The following is a 17,002-nucleotide window of genomic DNA, read 5'->3' on the forward strand; positions in this document are numbered from 1 at the left end:
TTGTGTAGCAAGATTCCTACGTTAGAAAGAGTAGCATATCTAAAAAGGAAACAAGGAATAATGGCATAACACTGTTCACGTGAACATGAACAGTAACAACCCAAATTTCAAATGAAAAAAGCTTGATGTTTCACAGCGGGGACGGCTCGAGGTGTTTGGCTACTTTTTGTAGGCTTAATGATGTACCCATTCTGATTGAATTTATTGGTTTGACTGAATGATCTATTGCTGCAGGTTGCTCATTCTCAGATAGATCAGGCAAGTAAAATGAGACAGAGGCTCTCTTCAGGCTCAGTTTCAGGTCCAGGCCAAATCAACAGCTCAATTGTACCGGCTGAAACAACGAAGGTGGGTGAACCAAGCCCACTTTCAATTCAACCAACAAGTGGCATAACTCAACCTCCTCTGATGCAACCTGTCACTTCCTTTGTGGCCTCAAAATCTACAACAGAAGAAGATAACAAGAAAGCAGCAGCAGCAGCTGTTGCTGCCAAGCTTGCTGCCTCTACATCTTCTGCGCAGATGCTCACCTCTGTGCTGTCATCACTGGTTGCGGAAGAAGTGGCAGCGTCGATGAATGGTGGTGCAAATTCTGGACGATTTGTAACCAGTTTACCATTTCCTATGGAAAAACGTCCCAAACTTGAGAAACCAATGCCAGTTTCAGAAATGGGCAGTACAACATACTACGCCAATCTACAACAGCAATCATTGACCAATTCTGCCCTCCCGCCTGGCCAAGCCTCAACTCCAAGCATCCAGCCAATGTCCCAAGCTACTCAGGTACAGCCTCCATTCCAACCACCACCACCGTTACCACCCCCACCTACACACCTTTATCCACAATCCTCAGGTATGATGGCTGGAGTGATGCCCTATGGGTATGGTACTTCAAACTTACCACCACCTCCCCCCTTGCCCACACATGTGGCAATGGGTTTAGCAAGACCAGGCACCCAGCCCCAACAGCCATCACAGCAGCCGCAGCAGCAGCCACAGCCAGTGACAGGAAGTTATTACCGACCTTCAGGTACTGGGTTCTATGGGCAGAACCATCAGCCATCAACTCCCCCAGTTCCTCGGCAGTGATTTTCTCAGAATAATCTATACTGGACAGAGGGTTGACCAAGTACCTCATCTGTCTTAATTTGTAAATTAACTGTTTTCTAGCTTATTTTCAAGGTGTAGAAAGCTAGGTCAAATCAAATGTAGAATGAGGCAACTTAGATTTAACCAAATTGAGCCTGAAATATTAGGTTAATAGAGTTTAACAAGCAGACTTATGGTGAAGAAAATGATGCTGGATTGGCTACATATTTTAGGTCTTCTGATAGTAACTGACTCCTGTATCTGCATCCAAAAAGTGATGAAGCAAACCCATGTTTGTTGGGGGTGGGGGAGGGATGCTGAACCCTATAGAAGGGAGTTTGGATCCTCTACCCATCAGGGTAGAGGTATGTGCTCCTGTCACACCTCTTCATCACATATTAGGAGGGGGAACGCATGGCTGGCCCACTAAGATCTCACATTTGATTCACTTTGTCAGAACTTAAAAGCTGTGGTTCTTTGCTAATTTGTGATGGAGAAGTGTGAGGGGAGCACATACCTTTATCCTGACAAGTAGAAGGTCCACACTCTTATACCATACTTGATACCTAGAATTGTCGAATAGGGTTTTGGGGATCCTGTTTGTCTTTCGAAGTGGTAGGTTACAAGACATTGTGAGATCTCTCTGCCCCTTTTTTTCCTTCTTTATTTATATGATTTATTATTTTCAGCTGATAATTTTGTGTGTGTGTGTGGTGTGTTGCTTTCTTCTTTCATATGGTTAGGTGCAGTATATATGAGTAATTTGCTTAGAAAGAAGACTCTCTCCCCTGATTCTTCACTGCCTCTCCATCCACAAGTTGATTAGGCATGTGGTGGCTTTGTAGTCGATCTTTCCCTTATGTTTAACTAGGCATGTCAAGGAGGTGGATAGGGTCATTTCTTCCTTAAACCCAAGCCTAACCCAGAAGGCCTGAATCAACCCTTTTAGGGTTTTCTTAACCTTATACGACCTTATTCCTCACTGTTGGTTGTTTTTAGTTGGTCTTCCTCATTGTCTATGTTCTATGTTATTTTTACCTTTGTGTTATAATAAAGTTAGTGCGAAAAATCTTTGGGTAATATATTTAATAAACTTGAAAATTTTCACCCAAATGTCATTTTTTTAATAAAAAAAACTATGAAATGTAAGATTTCAATAGAAGCATTTTTCTTTTCACATCTTTTCTCCTTAATTACTTCCTCAAGGCATAATGAAGGTGCAATAAAATTTAAAGGTAAATTTTCACCATTATGACCTAGTGATCACAGGTCTGGAAAGTTTTTGTGAGGCATGAGAAATAAAAAGGTTTTCTTTTTGAACCTCAGGTTCATCTAGGTTATGCACGCTCAACTACATCTTAGTGGGATAGTTTTATATTTATTAAAATATATAATGGGATTTTGTTCGTCCTAAAGATTTTCAAACTCGTAATCTTATTCTCATACTTTGAGGCATTGTTCTTTGGCAAGTAAATAAACCTTTGAAGTTAAGTGAGAAATAAAGTTGTACACATTGTGATCCGTATTGAATTATTATAGCCCAATCCTTGCTTTGGGTACATCTTCTGATCATCGTGCATAATGAAATCATGTTAGTCAAAAAATATATTGGAAATTAATTTAAAAATTTTGATATGAAACCATTACGGATTTTGCTTGCGAGCGGAACTGCTCCCAATAGCGAATGTTCAGAATTAAATCTTTAATGTTTGATTAAATCATCACCGTGGATTATCAGTATGTGCAACAAAACTCCTTTTAAGTGGTATGACTTGGTTTAATGGCTTTAATTCGGACCGTGGATCAACTCGTTTCAAACCTAACTTTAAAATCTTCTTTTCATTTTCCTCTTCTCAATCGTAAACGGGGAAATGAAAGAACACCTGTACAAGGTAAAAATCATCTAAAAAACCTTAGATAATCCTCTAACCTACCCTTATCTCCTCTCCTCCGCCTTCTCCCTCTTCGTCTCTGGCAGTGAAAGAAACTTGGAACGGAAGCAAAAACCAGAGAGGTTTGCAACAGAGAAGAGGATTCTAAAGATGTTGGTTCATCCATCTTACCGACTCTATAAGCTAAATTTGATGCTTCAATTACTCTCGCGTGGTTATAGAGTATAAAAACCTAACTGGCCACCACCGTTATTTTTTAAGAAACAAACCGGAGGCGATTCTTGGAATGGATCTTGATTTTCAGTGGAACGGATCTGAATTTTTCATTTGAAAGGGATCTGAATTTTCAGTGAATTTATCATTCCGGTGCTATCGCGGTCGTGGGGGGTTTTCCTCATTGTTTCTTATCTGATTCTAGAACGAGCAAGTGAAACAATAATATTAGGTGAAATCCTTTGTTTTTAAAAGTTTTTTAAACAGATCTTTCCTTTCGAAAAATGGGAACAAGGGAGACAGATTTTGAGAAAAAGAAATAGAGGGATGAAGCAGAAGCTGGAAAGATTTCCTGCGTGAGAACGGACATGATGTTTCCTGTGGTTCCGAATTCGGATCATCTCCATGTCGGGGGAGCACTCCAGGGCTTCTTGACCACAAAAACCAGTGGGTCCCGCTGGTGAAAAAGTTTTTTTTTTCAAAAAGTGTTTTTCACCATGGGCCCCACAGGTTTTTGTGGTCAGGAAGCGTCGGGGAGCACAAACGTCGGGGTCGCAGATCTGAACTCGTTCCCTGGTGCAAATTTGAACTCTTATACCGCTCGATTCTGCAGCTTTTTTCTCCTGAAAAGTTGGAAGGTTGTTGGCACATATTTCTCCACTTCCAAGAATAAGATCCGAAGCACATAAGAAGAGCCAATTTTATTTTTTATTTTTATTTTTTTTTTTCAAATAGGGTTTTGGTTTTGTAAGGGTTTGTTTTGAACCTAGCGAACCGGGTCTGTTCCCACTTAAATTTTGTTTTTTTGCACATGGAAAAAATCTACGATGATGATTTAATATAAGAGCCAATTTTTCATCATAACCGTTGGCTGCTTGGAGCAGTGCCACGTAGGCCCTGCTGCCAAGCAAAATCCAACTATTACTCTGGTTGCCCTCTTTCAAAGGTTCAACTTGGACTCTTTGGGGGAAAAAGTGGTTAAAACTACTTTATTTTTAGTTGATTGAAGGTTTTTATTTTATTTTTCCTTCTCGTCTTGATAATCCCCCCACCCTCTCCTCCCTATAAAAATTAAGTAATATGTTTTTAACCTTTTTCTTGCTTCCTGAGATCCACTAAAATTATAAAATGTATTTTTTTCTTCATTCTCATGGTCTTTCTATAACCCAAATCAAAACTTTCACCCTATTTTATAGAATTCTATTAAACGTAAATTAGACGTCAATCCAAGGAGGACAGAATCATACGAGTTTTCATTGTTTTATGGATGATACATTTAAGTTTGGGAAGTTTTCAGTGTCATCCTTAGTTACCTTATAATATTAATCTCATTTTTTAAGTTAGGGCTTGTTTGGTTACATGAATCTAGAGATTTCAAATATTTGGATTCATGAATCTGAGAATTATACCCGTTTAGTTATAAAAATCTTTAGATTCATGAAATCTAGAGATTCACCTTTTTACACTAAAAACGTAAATCTGTAGATTTATGGGTAATGTGTGAGATCCAGAGATTTCAAAAAAGCTATACATTTGCACATTCACAAAAATCACATCGATTAAATAGTTTTTTAGGATGAATTCACAGATTTCATTCCACAACTAAACATCTAATTTTATAAATTATAACTCCATAGATTTGAAATCTATAGATTTGAAATCTCTAGATATTTGAAATCTCCAAACTCATGTAACCAAACAGGCCCTTATCCAATTTATTAGCCAGGCTTCCTAGTATTAACATTGTTAGTCTCAATTAGTTTATATTTATTACTTTTCAATATTAGTTGCACATCCTAAGTTTAAAATATCATTTATGGACCAAATTTCTTAAACTGATTTATAATTGGGAGAAGAAGAAGTCGTAGATAATAGAAGGAGATGAACAAAACAGTCGAGCATCTGGTTTTTGGTTCAAGGTTATTTTTGCCTTTATGAAATAGTTAACATACTATTATGAATGTGTTCTCCTTGTGTTCAAAATCTTATGTTTGACTCTTTTCTTCATTCAAAATCACAAACCAAAAAAAATCACAAACCAAAAAAAATGGTTAAGATAAGTTTTTTCACTCAATCAACAGTAAGGTGTTTTCATTCAATGTTATTTCACCATTTCCTAAAAACCTCTCTACAAATCATATACCAAAAAAAAAAAAAAAAAAAAAAAAAAAAAAAAGAAAGAAAGAAAGAAAGAAAGAAAGAAAGAAAAGAAAAAGAAAAGAAAAGAAAAGAAAAAAGAAAGAGAAAAAGGCTTCTCACTAATGCAAGAGTTCAGATCTTCTCTATCCAGTCTACCCATATAGTTATACACACACACCCACACGCATGCCCACCCTCATGTGATCGAGCGAGTCTGGATTAGCTACTCGTCGGGAGAGCACTCTGTGCTCCCCAACCGCTTTACCACCATAAATACAGGGGGACCCAGGGGTTGAGTGAAGTGTTCTTTTTTTATTAATTTATTTTATTTTATTAATTTATTATTTATTATTTGTGGGTCCCACATGATTTGTGGTGGTAAAGCCATAGGAGATGACGGGGTGATGATCTGGATTCCGTGTGAGCGTGGGTGTATGCCTAATACAATCACTTAATATATCTAAAGAATGGACCAACAAGCCACAAAAATTACTGAAAAACAGAAAGCTAATTAGAAGAATCCATCGGTGAAGTAATTGAAAAAAGCCGAGTAAATGTAGCAGAAGCGGTTTTGGTTCTCTATACTGATATCTTGGGGATGTACTCGTTGCATCTTGATGACGCCTATCACCTCCTCCGTTGCATTGAATCCTATCATTTATCGTTTCAGGTTTTGAAAGATCCCAGAAGAAACACAAGTCCGTTAGGGGAGCACTTTGTGCTTCTCGACAGTTATTGACCACAAATCACAGAAGGACCCACAAGACTAGCGTGATGAAGTTTATTTTTGGAAAAACATTTTATTATTTTTTTACTTATCGACCTTACATAATTTATGGTTGTAACATTGTGAGGAGATCATTCTTTAAGGGAGATGATCCACAAATACTGCCTCACATCTACAAGAAAATCAAATTGACAAGGCATCTTACTAGAAACAAAAATCTAGCTGGGACTAATAATCTATGGGAGTAGATGAAAATCTAACCACTACAACCCAGAGATAGAAGGAAGATTGGGTCATTGGAGACAAAGGCACTCGGTTAGGGTTTCAGATAGGGGTGTCAATTTGTAGCCCGAACCGCACCAGTCCGCTATTGCCCCAACCGGCCCGGACCGAACCTTAATGATCTGAGGATGGTAGAGCCCACACCAACCTCAACCTGAACCCAAACCGCAACCCGTTATAAACCGTTTTACAACCCGTTATATAGTTTTATATTAAATATTGTTTGAGTCATCATATTACCACTAGGTAGTTGGAACAGACTATTAGAAAACTGAGTATGAATTCAAAGATCAAATAGTCTTCTACTACTTATAAATGACATTAGAAGGATTAAGTATGAATGTCCAATTGAATGTACCAAGTTTGTTTAAATTAAGTAAATATTTATCTAATCCAAAGGTATTTCTTTGCATATCAAGCTAAATACCAACAAAAAAAAAAAAAGATGGATTTCAAAGAAGGGGGAAAAATCAACATTCTCACAAAACAAATAATCCAATTTCAAGACAATCAATCATAGCACAAGTTGGAATTTAAAAGGTTTTTCAGTTTGAAGATTTGTTTTAGGAGGGCTATCCGGTGGAACTTGAGGAATGAACTTGTAGTTTCTATGTTACTACTTACTATCTGAGTTCTTGATTTCTATAAAGTGGGTGTAATTTTTACAATGTGGAATGACTTTTCATTATCGAATGGGAATTGATTAATAATAATTTTGTTTTCCATAGAATTTTGGCCCTTATTGCAAGATATTCAACTATTTCTTTTTCTTGCATACAATAAATTGTTAGCCCAAACCATTTAGTCAACCCAAGTATAGACCGTTAGCCCGAACCCAAACCGCACCAAATCGAAACCAGCCCGAAACCGTTATTTTTCTAACGTGGCCGTGTTTGGGCTGGGTGTATTTGAGCCCGAAACCGTTAAGTCCAACCCAAAACCGCTTCAAACCGCACCATTGACATCCCTAGTTTTAGATTAACAAAATCTAGTTTCTAGTTAGGCTTTTGGGTTTCATTAAGTGAATTTGATTATTACAATGGTAGTTAGTAGTCTTTAAATTTTAAAAATTACCATATTACCCATTCCTTATTACCGTTTGATTAGGATTTTTAATAGTTGTCAAGAAATGAGTGTGGATCATCCCTCTTGACATCGTTACAACTACAAATTATGTAGGGCCTACAAGAAAAAAAAAAGCATTTAAAAAAAATAAGCCCCATCACGCTAACCCTGTAGACCCCGTGTAATTCGTGGTCAAGAGCGGTCGGGGGAGACTATCCGGACTCTCGAGAAACTACAGCATGTGCAAACAATACCAACACAAGCATGATAAAAAATCTTCTTAGTGAAGAGGTTTTTGGTTCGACCTTTGTTGATGGCATATGTAATATCTCCATTTCCTACATATAAAAAGTGTCATTGTACTTTCCTCATAGGTATTATCTTTGTTGGATAACTGAGGAGAAAAGAAGGGGCAAGCAAAATGTATCACTTTGTAATGAAGAGTGGTGTAGAGAGGTTTTTAGGAAATGGTGAAATCACTTTTTCTCTTGTGCGGATGTGAGCAACTTTGTCACACCACAGTAAATTCCTTGCTGTTATGAATGTATTTTGCTTGTGTTCTTCTTCATGATTGTGCATCCGTCACCAACATAACAAAACTGACTTAAAGGACACAACTCCAGTAGTTCCTCTATGTAAGAGAGCAGGGCAATAAAATAAGGAGGAAACGGCTTAGGCAAATTTTGTGTACACTTTGAGCTAAATCCGTATGTCTCGGCCTGGCATTCATCTTTTCTCTTGTATGGTGAACATCTTAACACTCCCTAATTCAAATCCTGGAAAACATATGTCCAAGGGACAATTCTTCCAACCATGTTATCTTCAACAAGAAACCCTATTCTGCATGGCAATTCAGTATTTATATTTGCAGCCATGAGTAATTGAATTGATCAGAATCTGATCAGGCAAGGTACAGAGGCAAGGGAAATCCTTGAATCTGGTTCATCTTGTTCAGGAAAAATGAAGTTTGAAGTAGATGGTTACCATCATCTGATGAGATCCCTTTTTTTTCTTCCTGGTAGAACTAATGAAGCAGGAGTACCAATTTATCCTTCTAAGACAAACATATAAGGGTGCCATGAAATCATTCAAGCAGGTATCTCATTGAGCAGGCCTTCCATCCCATGGGATACCTTTACCTTTACAGAAACCATAGAATCTGGAAGGCCCAGCTTCAATAAGCTCTTCTCATTACTCCCACTTCCAATTCTGATTCCCTCCTTGACATGTTTGTTCATTTTTCATCAGAAATTTTATAGACAGGAAACTGATTTCATTGAATTCTTTTCCAATTAAAATACAGAGGGCAAAACAAGGTATAGCATAGTTGACTAGATAGGAAAGAGGAACAGCAATGATAGCTGGCCTGAATTAATAATTTCTGTTGGACATTGTCACATTAAAATGGTATTGTTTCTTCTGTTTAAGGGAAGAAAAAGCTTGAATACATCTTGATTATTCTTCAACTGGTCATCTTTCTTGCAGTTCCTCAAGATTGCTCCACCCTTTACCATAATTATTTCTGAAAGAAGAAAAAGTTGAGGGGATCAGTAAGTGCTTCAATCTAGTTCAAGCCATATGCTGCCCACAAATGAGTCATTGTTAATGTTCCAAAGTCGAATGAATGAATGCCAAGAGATGATTAAGTATATCAAACATTACGTTGGGCGGATTGAGGAGAGGACTGCATCTTGGAGGGAGCGATCTTTCTTCATGGCCGCTTTAAACTCTTCGAATGTGACCTTCCCATCATTATCTGCATCCATGTCTTCAAATACCTCATCGAGTTTTCCAGGTTCTGTCATATCTGTAGGAAGGATGTCTTCTGGCAATGCCTATACAGTTCAATCTGGGTCCATCAAGATCAATGGCCAATGAACAAGATATAGAGACTGAGTAAGTTAAGAAGGGTGGGACATTACTCTAAGTAAGGATGCCACTTCATCCTTGGTGATGCACCCTGACTTGTCTGTATCATACATCTACAATTGTATACAAACAGGATATTAGTTTTTGATTCTCTGGAGAATTAATGTTAATAAGACTGGAATAAGTAGCAAAGTTGGTTTCAGAACTACACCTTTGTATGACATGCATTTTCTTCAATGAAATGCAGAATATAGTTCAAGAATAAAGAGTGGAAAGATAGAAATTTGAGATTACCTGGAAACAAAGCCGAAAAGCATCGTCGCCTTCTGATTTTCTAAGGGTTGATAACCCACATAGTATCTCCCTCATATCTATAGTCCCATCTTGGTTACTATCAAATATCTCGAAGATTCGGGGGGCTAGAGGGACAATTGAGGACATATTCATTGCTCTAAGGACCTTTTCAAATTCAGGGAGTGTAGCACCGACTCCATTTGAACACCTGCACTTTGTGAGAATTTCCATTTAGAGATTTATAATACTGATTTCAATAGTTTCATACAATTAAATTGATTGCAGGTTCTGTCAACTTCTAAAATTTGGCAATAGCTTCTGACATCAACTATCTCAAGTTCTTGAAGCGTTTTAGTTTCCTGTGGATAACTCAGTTGCATACACCTCATTGCATCCAAGGCCATAAAATCTTTAATTGCACTGATTGGAACTGGAATATATGTAACCAAAAGTAATCAATTCTCAAATGGACTTGGTCAATATAAATCAGATCAAGTGAGAAAACATCAAGCAAATCACTAAAATCAAGCTTCTATTTAGTTTGAAGCTGTTGAAAAGTTAAGACTCAAAGCATGAATCTAGAAACTGGTTAACAGAAATGCAACCAAAGTGTGTTACCTTCCAATTCAATGTTCACACAAAATTGGGTCCCTTACAATCTGTGAGATTTGAACATAGGTATCTTAAACTTGACTCGTCAGACTACCAAATTGACCCAAACTTACTCTTGCATGAATTCTTTTGCTACAAAGTTGTGATCTATCAGAACTCCTGTATCTCTTGGTCACCAAATAAAAGAAGAAGATCTAATAAGATTGTGCTCAAACACTCAAAAGTTTCTGTGTATTTCGTTTTATTTTACTGGTCTTCAGATAATTTTGCACATATAAAATAACCATTTTTTGTTGCTGACTTCTTTAGGAAGGTGAGGAGAGAGGGCATGTATATGTTGTTATTCTTCTCTTATCAGTGTAGGGAAGGGGAGAAAAATGACTCACATTTTCTTAAATTGCATCTCCAGATTCTCTACTTCTTCAGGAGTAAGTTCTTGTGACCCTACAAGATCTCTTAGTTTCTTTGTTCTCAAGAAAACTTTTACACTACAAACACTGGCTATAGCTGCTACACGAAATTTTCGACGTGCATTGAAATTCTTTAGTCGAGAAACAATTTCAGCATCGATGAGGTCCTCCTTCGCTGAATCCCCTGTGACCCAAGGATGCAAGAGAAGCTGTTGAGTGCATACAGATTTCAAGAGTCAGCTCTTCATAGTTACATAATGGACTGGAAAATTGGGACTAAAAATTTAAAATTAGAAGAGAACTGTAAACTATCAATTAATATTCAATAAAGATTCATTTTGGATTCCTTTTAAGTTTATTAATGTCTTGAAATTTTAGTTTGTGCATGAATATTAACTATACTATTCATGAATTATTCAGACATTACCTCTTGAGCTGTTGGTCTCTTGGAAGGATCGACAGATAAAAGGTTAGAAATCAGTTCCTTAGCTGATGGGGAAACATTCTTCCAACTAGGATCCTCAAAGCTGAATTTTCCCTAAGAAAAACCACTTGTTTATGAATTCGAAGTAAGTCATGAACATCTATTGATTAGAATTGACACTATGTCACACACTGAAATATGTTGAAGAATAAGGATGGAAGTTTACAGTCATTATGAGTCGCTGCTTTAGCTGATTTGATTTAGCATAGAAAGGTGGATACCTGAAATATTCAAAATGAAAATTTGACTGATTGAAGACATAGAGAACCATTAAATGAGGAATGCACAAGAATGTGGCTTACCCAGAAAGGAGGATATACATGAGGACTCCCAAAGACCACATATCAGTTGCAAAAGTGATTTTCTGCCGTGCTAAAGTCTCTGGTGAGACATAATCAATTGAACCAAACGTTCCAACAATTGGGTCAGTGAAGTCATCAACAGAACTCAATCCAAAGTCCATAATCTTCAAAGGCGAATTGTCGCTTTCGTTCAAGAACAGGCAGTTCTCAGGCTTCAAGTCACGGTGAATAATATTGGCCTGGTGTAGTGAATTTAAGCCATCAGAAATTTGCTGAACCACAGCTGCAGCTCCTTTCTCCGAATACCTGCCCTGCGATACTATTCTATCGAAAAGCTCACCTCCAGAACAAAGCTCAAGCACAATGTGGATTCCTTCTGGGTCTTCATACATGTTGTGGAAGTGTATAACATTAGGATGGGGAGATACATCTTTGGCTATCTTCATCATAGCTTGAATCTCATTTCTTATTAAGGCCTCTGAAATTAGGTACTGGTCCTGCCATTTTGTAACTCCTTTAGGGGCAACACTAGTTTCTTCTGCTGGGCTACAATGCATTCCTTGAGGATTTCCTACTTTTCTGAGAGTCTTGATTGCTACTTGTACTTTTCCTTCATTTTTCTGTACTCCCCTTCTTACAATTGAAAATCCTCCCTTACCTATAACGTTGGAAACATCATAATCATCAGATAATCTCCTTACTTCTTTTTGCATATTCAGCCCACGAGCTGCCATCAAAGATCTTGATATGCGCTTTACTTTGTCTACCCTGAAACAAATAGAGGGTAACTGAATTTACTACAGACCCACCATGAAGAACTTGTACATCATCCATGAAAAATAAAAAGAAGCTAACTTGAATCAAATGTAATATCAGAAAATAAATATAATAGCAATGAAAAAAACAGAAATCAAATCTGGAAGAGAAACCCATCAAATAAAAATCAGAAGAGGACAAGAATTAAGATGTAAGTCAAAAGTTGGGAAGTACAGGAATCCTTCGTTGTTTTCTCCCATTAAAGTTCTTCTATTTGATTCATGAGGAATTCAAATGGTGTGTTTCTTACAGGAAACAAAGAAACCAAAACTGGTATGGGGGGAGAAAAGAGAAAGTAGAAGAGAAAATGGAGTCAAAAGAAGATTTCCAAGAAATCTCTCTGAATCATTCTTGTGATCCATCTGTATGTTTTTGAGTTTCCTGCAATAGTTCCGAGTTCCATGCAGTCTCCTCAAACGCTCTTCACGGAGCGAAAGAGAGAGCCGTTGAAAGATGCAGAGGTAGTTAGTCATTTTCGGTTATGTTGGAAATTACCTAATAACTGAAATCTGAAACAAAGCTTTTTCTTTCTTTCTTTCTTTTCTTTTTATTTTTTTATTTGTTTTTATTTATTTTTATTTATGGATAAAGACCTAAGTAAAACAAAGCTAATGCTTTACCAAGAATTGAAAAACAAAAGCCCAACCCCTATATTAATTATATAAAAAGCGCCTTGAGGATGTAGTCGTGGTGCGCGCAAGCTGGCCCGGATGAACCTCATTAAAAAAAAAAAAAAAAAAATTTGAAAAACAAACCTTTTAAGGAGTACAAAATTGAACAAAGCATAGAGTGGATAAAGACCATTCTCGTCCTGTTCTACACAGACAGAGCCCTCCTGGCTAGGGTATGTGCAAGCGCATTAGAAGCCCTAGGTAAATAGACCAGCCGACACTTAGTCGGGACTTCCACTAGACGACGGATATCATCAATAATCGGTGCAGCAACAAACAGAACAGGTATGGACCACTAGTTTACTTAATATGAAAACAAACCTAAAGCATATATTTAAGGTTTCATTATAGCTAAAATGAAAAGGAGATTATCAGCCCACTTGATTATTCCCTAATATTAATGTGACTTAGAATAAATTAAAATATTAATTAGACCTTTTGACCCGGTTTGAACCTACTCTGGGTCACCCTAGATTGGCCTTGATCCGCCTTTAGGGTCAAAATTTTGAATCCAAAGTCCAAATCCTATTTGGACTTAAGATGGGTTAGGTCTTAAATGAGTTCAGGGCTTAGATAATCAAAAGCATGATTCATTTAGAATGTGTTTGATAAAGTTTTTAAAGAATGTTTCCATTTTTTTCATGCCATTGCCAAGAGAGAGACCCATTGGCATTAATGAACCCAAAATGAACTGCAAATCCAATCAAATATTATGAATTAAAATTTTCCAAGAACCCTTTAGCTTTACCTAAAGTCTAATCCCTATAATTCAAAAAGTTATATCTATGTATAATCCTTGAGATTTGGATACTTATTTACACTTAGTCCCATCTAGTTAGACAATCTCCCTTAATTAGCCTAATAGCCATTGATGCTTAAAAAAAAAAAAAAAAAAAAAAAAAAAAACCTTAGGTTGTAATCTTATCATTTTTTTGGATGAATAAAATATTTATTTTCGAAAGGATAGGAAGCCCGGCGGGGGGATTACATGGGAGCAAAGGCCATGGCCCTAAAAAAGCCAAAATAAGAGAACAACAAAAAAGAGAAGGAAAAAAGAAAAAAAAAAGAAAAGAAAAAAAAAAGAAGAAGAGAGAAAGAAAGAGAAGAAAGAAAGAAGAAGAAGAGAGAAAGAGAGAAAGAAGAAAGAAAGAGAGAAAGAAAGGCAAAAACTGAAAGTGAGAAAGAAAAAAGAAGAAAGAAGAAAGAAAAAGAGAAAGAAGAAAGAAAGAAAGAAAGAGAGAAGAAAGGCAAAAACTGACCAACAAACCAAAACAAAGGGAAAACACTAATTTTTCCATTTTTTTTTTTTTTTGCCTTCTTCTAAATAGATTTGATCTCCATGATATAGTCTTCTTTCACTTTCAAGTGGAATAGAAACTCCTCCGATTGTGGGTAGGGAGGAGAAGGGGGGGGTTCCCATTGTCAAAGGAGTGACCACCATCACCAAAAGCCTAAGCAACAACCAAAGAGGACAAGGAGGATTAAGATAGGAGGATGGGGGACCAAGGTGGAGGGGCTAGGGGCCACAAGCAAAGGAGGGTAGAGAGAGGAGAGAGTCGATTAGAGGGGGAAGAGTTATGGAGAAAGAGGGCTAGGGAGAAAATTAGATGGGCTGAAGGAGGGAAGGAGAGATGGGAAAAGAGGCCAAGAGGTGGACTAGGCCAGGGGATAAGAGCTAGCAGAATAAGATGGAGAAGAAGGGGCTGAGAGGGGAGTGGACCAGGAAAGGTTAGAGAAATTAAGGAAGGGAAAAGAGGTGGGCCTAGGGAAGGGAGAGGGAAAGAGGAAGGAATAGGAGAAGGGAAAAGGCAAGATGGGCCAGGCCCAACAAGGGAATTAGAGGGGAATGAACATGTGTGAGGGAGAGGAGAGAGAGGGAGAAGGATAGGAGGAAGCCTCAATTTCCAAAGAGGAAGGTGAAGGCAGGAGGGTGAAAGGGGAATTGCAAGAAAGGGGGGGGGGGGAGGAGGGGGGAGCAACAGGTTGCAAGGGTGCAGGGAGACGAGCAGATGGGGGAAAGCAATGGAAGGGGTGGAAAGCATAGGATAGAGACGATGACAGAGGGAGGAGCAACTGAGGGAAAGCAAAGGCCACTAAGTGGTCACCATAGACTAGACGGATCATAATACTGTTAGGACCCAAGAGGAGATGACCAGCATTGAGCGAGAGAGCTTTGGGGGTGGTAGTGGGAGGGATGGCTTCCGGTGTCTCAATGGGGTTCTCTAGAGGTAGAATTGGGGTGCGAATAGGGTTGTAGACCTATTGGTTATTACAATTAGCAGGAGCTTTACCTTGATTGGGCGCACGGAAGTGGTTAGGTCTCGATGGCAGAGGGTGAGGGGAGGGGTCGGGGAATAAAGAGGAAGATTCTAGGGGGAGGGGTTTGTGAGGGGCATTCCAAAGAAGAATGAGCAAAGACTTTGCAAAAGTTCTAGATTGGGGGAAATTCTCAAAGTGCAAGGGCTACTCAAATCCTTTTCCCAGTTCATCCAAGTTAAGATTGGAGCTCAGAAGAAGTTTATCAGCGATGACTTGACACAAATATAGGGATAGGATAGCCTTTTAATTCTACAAGTTGTTGCATTCATGTACAAGGGTTGTCTAATCACTAAATTGATGTAACTTAGGCACTTTGTTTTTCAAGAGATGAAAATGGAGGCCTGTAAAGCTACCCAAAGGGGCATAGATTTATAGTCAATTTTCTTGAGCTACAACTGAGGAGTCTATTGTCTTAGTAAGAGAGATTTAGAGCCAACCAACCATGGGGGAGCTCACAACTTGATGTCTTCACTGGAACATTTAAAGATGAAGACACGATTGTTGAGGAAGAAGTGTGCATTGCACCTTGGGCTTCCATTCCTTGAGGAGGGAATCTTAGATAATATAGAAGTGAGGCCTCACTCCAAGAAAACTTGCAATCTCAAAAAGAGAGAGAGAGTGGTTCAAGGGGAAGCCATTAGAGGGGGATTGATGGTAGTGGAGAGAAAGGTTTGAAGGCATTATAGAGGGGGAGGGGGGAGAGAACAGGGCAAACCAGGTTTGAGACACCAATACAAGGGTGGCTGAAGGATGGGGGGTAGAGAGAATGGGGGAGAGGGAGACTCCATCCTCATCAATTTTTATTGAATCATTTTATTGTGTGTGTGTGTGTTTTATTTATTTATTTATTTATTTTTGGTTGGGATATTTCCTATTATCCTTGTACTATAGCTTGATTACTAATCAGATCTTACTCTTTATGAAATACTATTGCCCTCTTCATTTTTAATGGTGTTGACAAGCTGTTAAAGTCAGATGTGTAATATTGATTGTCTTTCGTTAGAATTACTAATGCCCCCTTGTACAATAGTTTAATTACTACATTATCCCTTGTACTTTCATAAATTACTAACCCAACCTTAGACTTTTCTAAATTGCTGACTTTTACCGTTAAGCTCCATTACTTAATTAATGACGTGACATCATTGTATTTTTCAACCCCAAAATCATCCTAAGGTTTATCACTTAGTGTGTCAATTTGCAACCCAAATCAAATCAGTCTATTACAGCTTGAACTGGACCAAAGTGAATTCTAATGGACTGTGTTTGGGCTGGTTTAGGCTAACCTATTAGCTCGAACCTAATGGCCCGAATAAGCCGGTTAGTGAAGTATCTCTCTGATTTAGCTCTATATGTCACATTTTAGAGTGGTTTCAACTTCTTTTTCTTTTTTTGGTTTCTGTCAATCTAATTTCTTATCTCAAAAATGTGTTGTTTCCATCAATCTAATTCCTTATTTCCTGCTTCCATTATCTCTCTCTTTTATTCCCTATTTCAATTAAAGGGGAGAAGGGGAAAAGAAAAAAAAAAAGGAAGATGAAAATCAATAGATCGTTAGCTAGCCATAGAACAACTTTTATTGTTGATTGATTAACACCAACCATTATAATGGGAACCCAAACCACACCAGACCGAAACCGTTATTTTGCAAATAGGTTATGTTTGGGCTTGGTGTTTTTTAGCCTGAAATTGTTAAGCCCAAATCAAAACAGCCCCAACCCAACCCACACTATTAATGCCCTGGGTATCACCTAGTTTGCCTTTTACATCATTTCATTAGGATCCATCTTTGAACCTCCTTCTTCTTCTTCTTCTTCT

At 37.9% G+C, this 17,002-nt stretch overlaps 2 protein-coding genes across 3 annotated transcripts in view; one reads left to right on the plus strand and one right to left on the minus strand.

Annotated features, from left to right (window-relative positions):
• Positions 1-3,190, plus strand: part of LOC149007938 (uncharacterized) — a 59,212-nt gene extending 56,022 nt beyond the window's left edge. For both annotated transcript variants that reach the window (XM_089164697.1, XM_089164698.1), the window contains one exon: positions 235-3,190. In XM_089164697.1, the coding sequence (XP_089020823.1) occupies positions 235-1,089 (855 nt within the window). In that variant the 3' untranslated portion in view covers positions 1,090-3,190. The remainder of the gene's footprint in view (positions 1-234) is intronic.
• Positions 3,191-9,065: 5,875 nt separating this feature from the next.
• Positions 9,066-12,133, minus strand: LOC149007939 (calcium and calcium/calmodulin-dependent serine/threonine-protein kinase-like). Its single transcript, XM_089166699.1, has 7 exons — positions 11,379-12,133; positions 11,243-11,297; positions 11,020-11,130; positions 10,569-10,801; positions 9,571-9,778; positions 9,330-9,389; positions 9,066-9,242 (listed from the first exon to the last, which is right to left on the minus strand). Exons 1-7 carry the CDS (start codon positions 12,110-12,112, stop codon positions 9,066-9,068), a joined length of 1,578 nt encoding a protein of 525 aa, XP_089022825.1. The 5' UTR covers positions 12,113-12,133.
• Between the last annotated feature and the right edge of the window lie 4,869 nt (positions 12,134-17,002).

Source organism: Hakea prostrata, chromosome 8 (assembly GCF_041222555.1).
Source record: "Hakea prostrata isolate BN-2017 chromosome 8, UWA_Hpros_2, whole genome shotgun sequence".
Lineage (NCBI taxonomy): Eukaryota > Viridiplantae > Streptophyta > Magnoliopsida > Proteales > Proteaceae > Hakea > Hakea prostrata.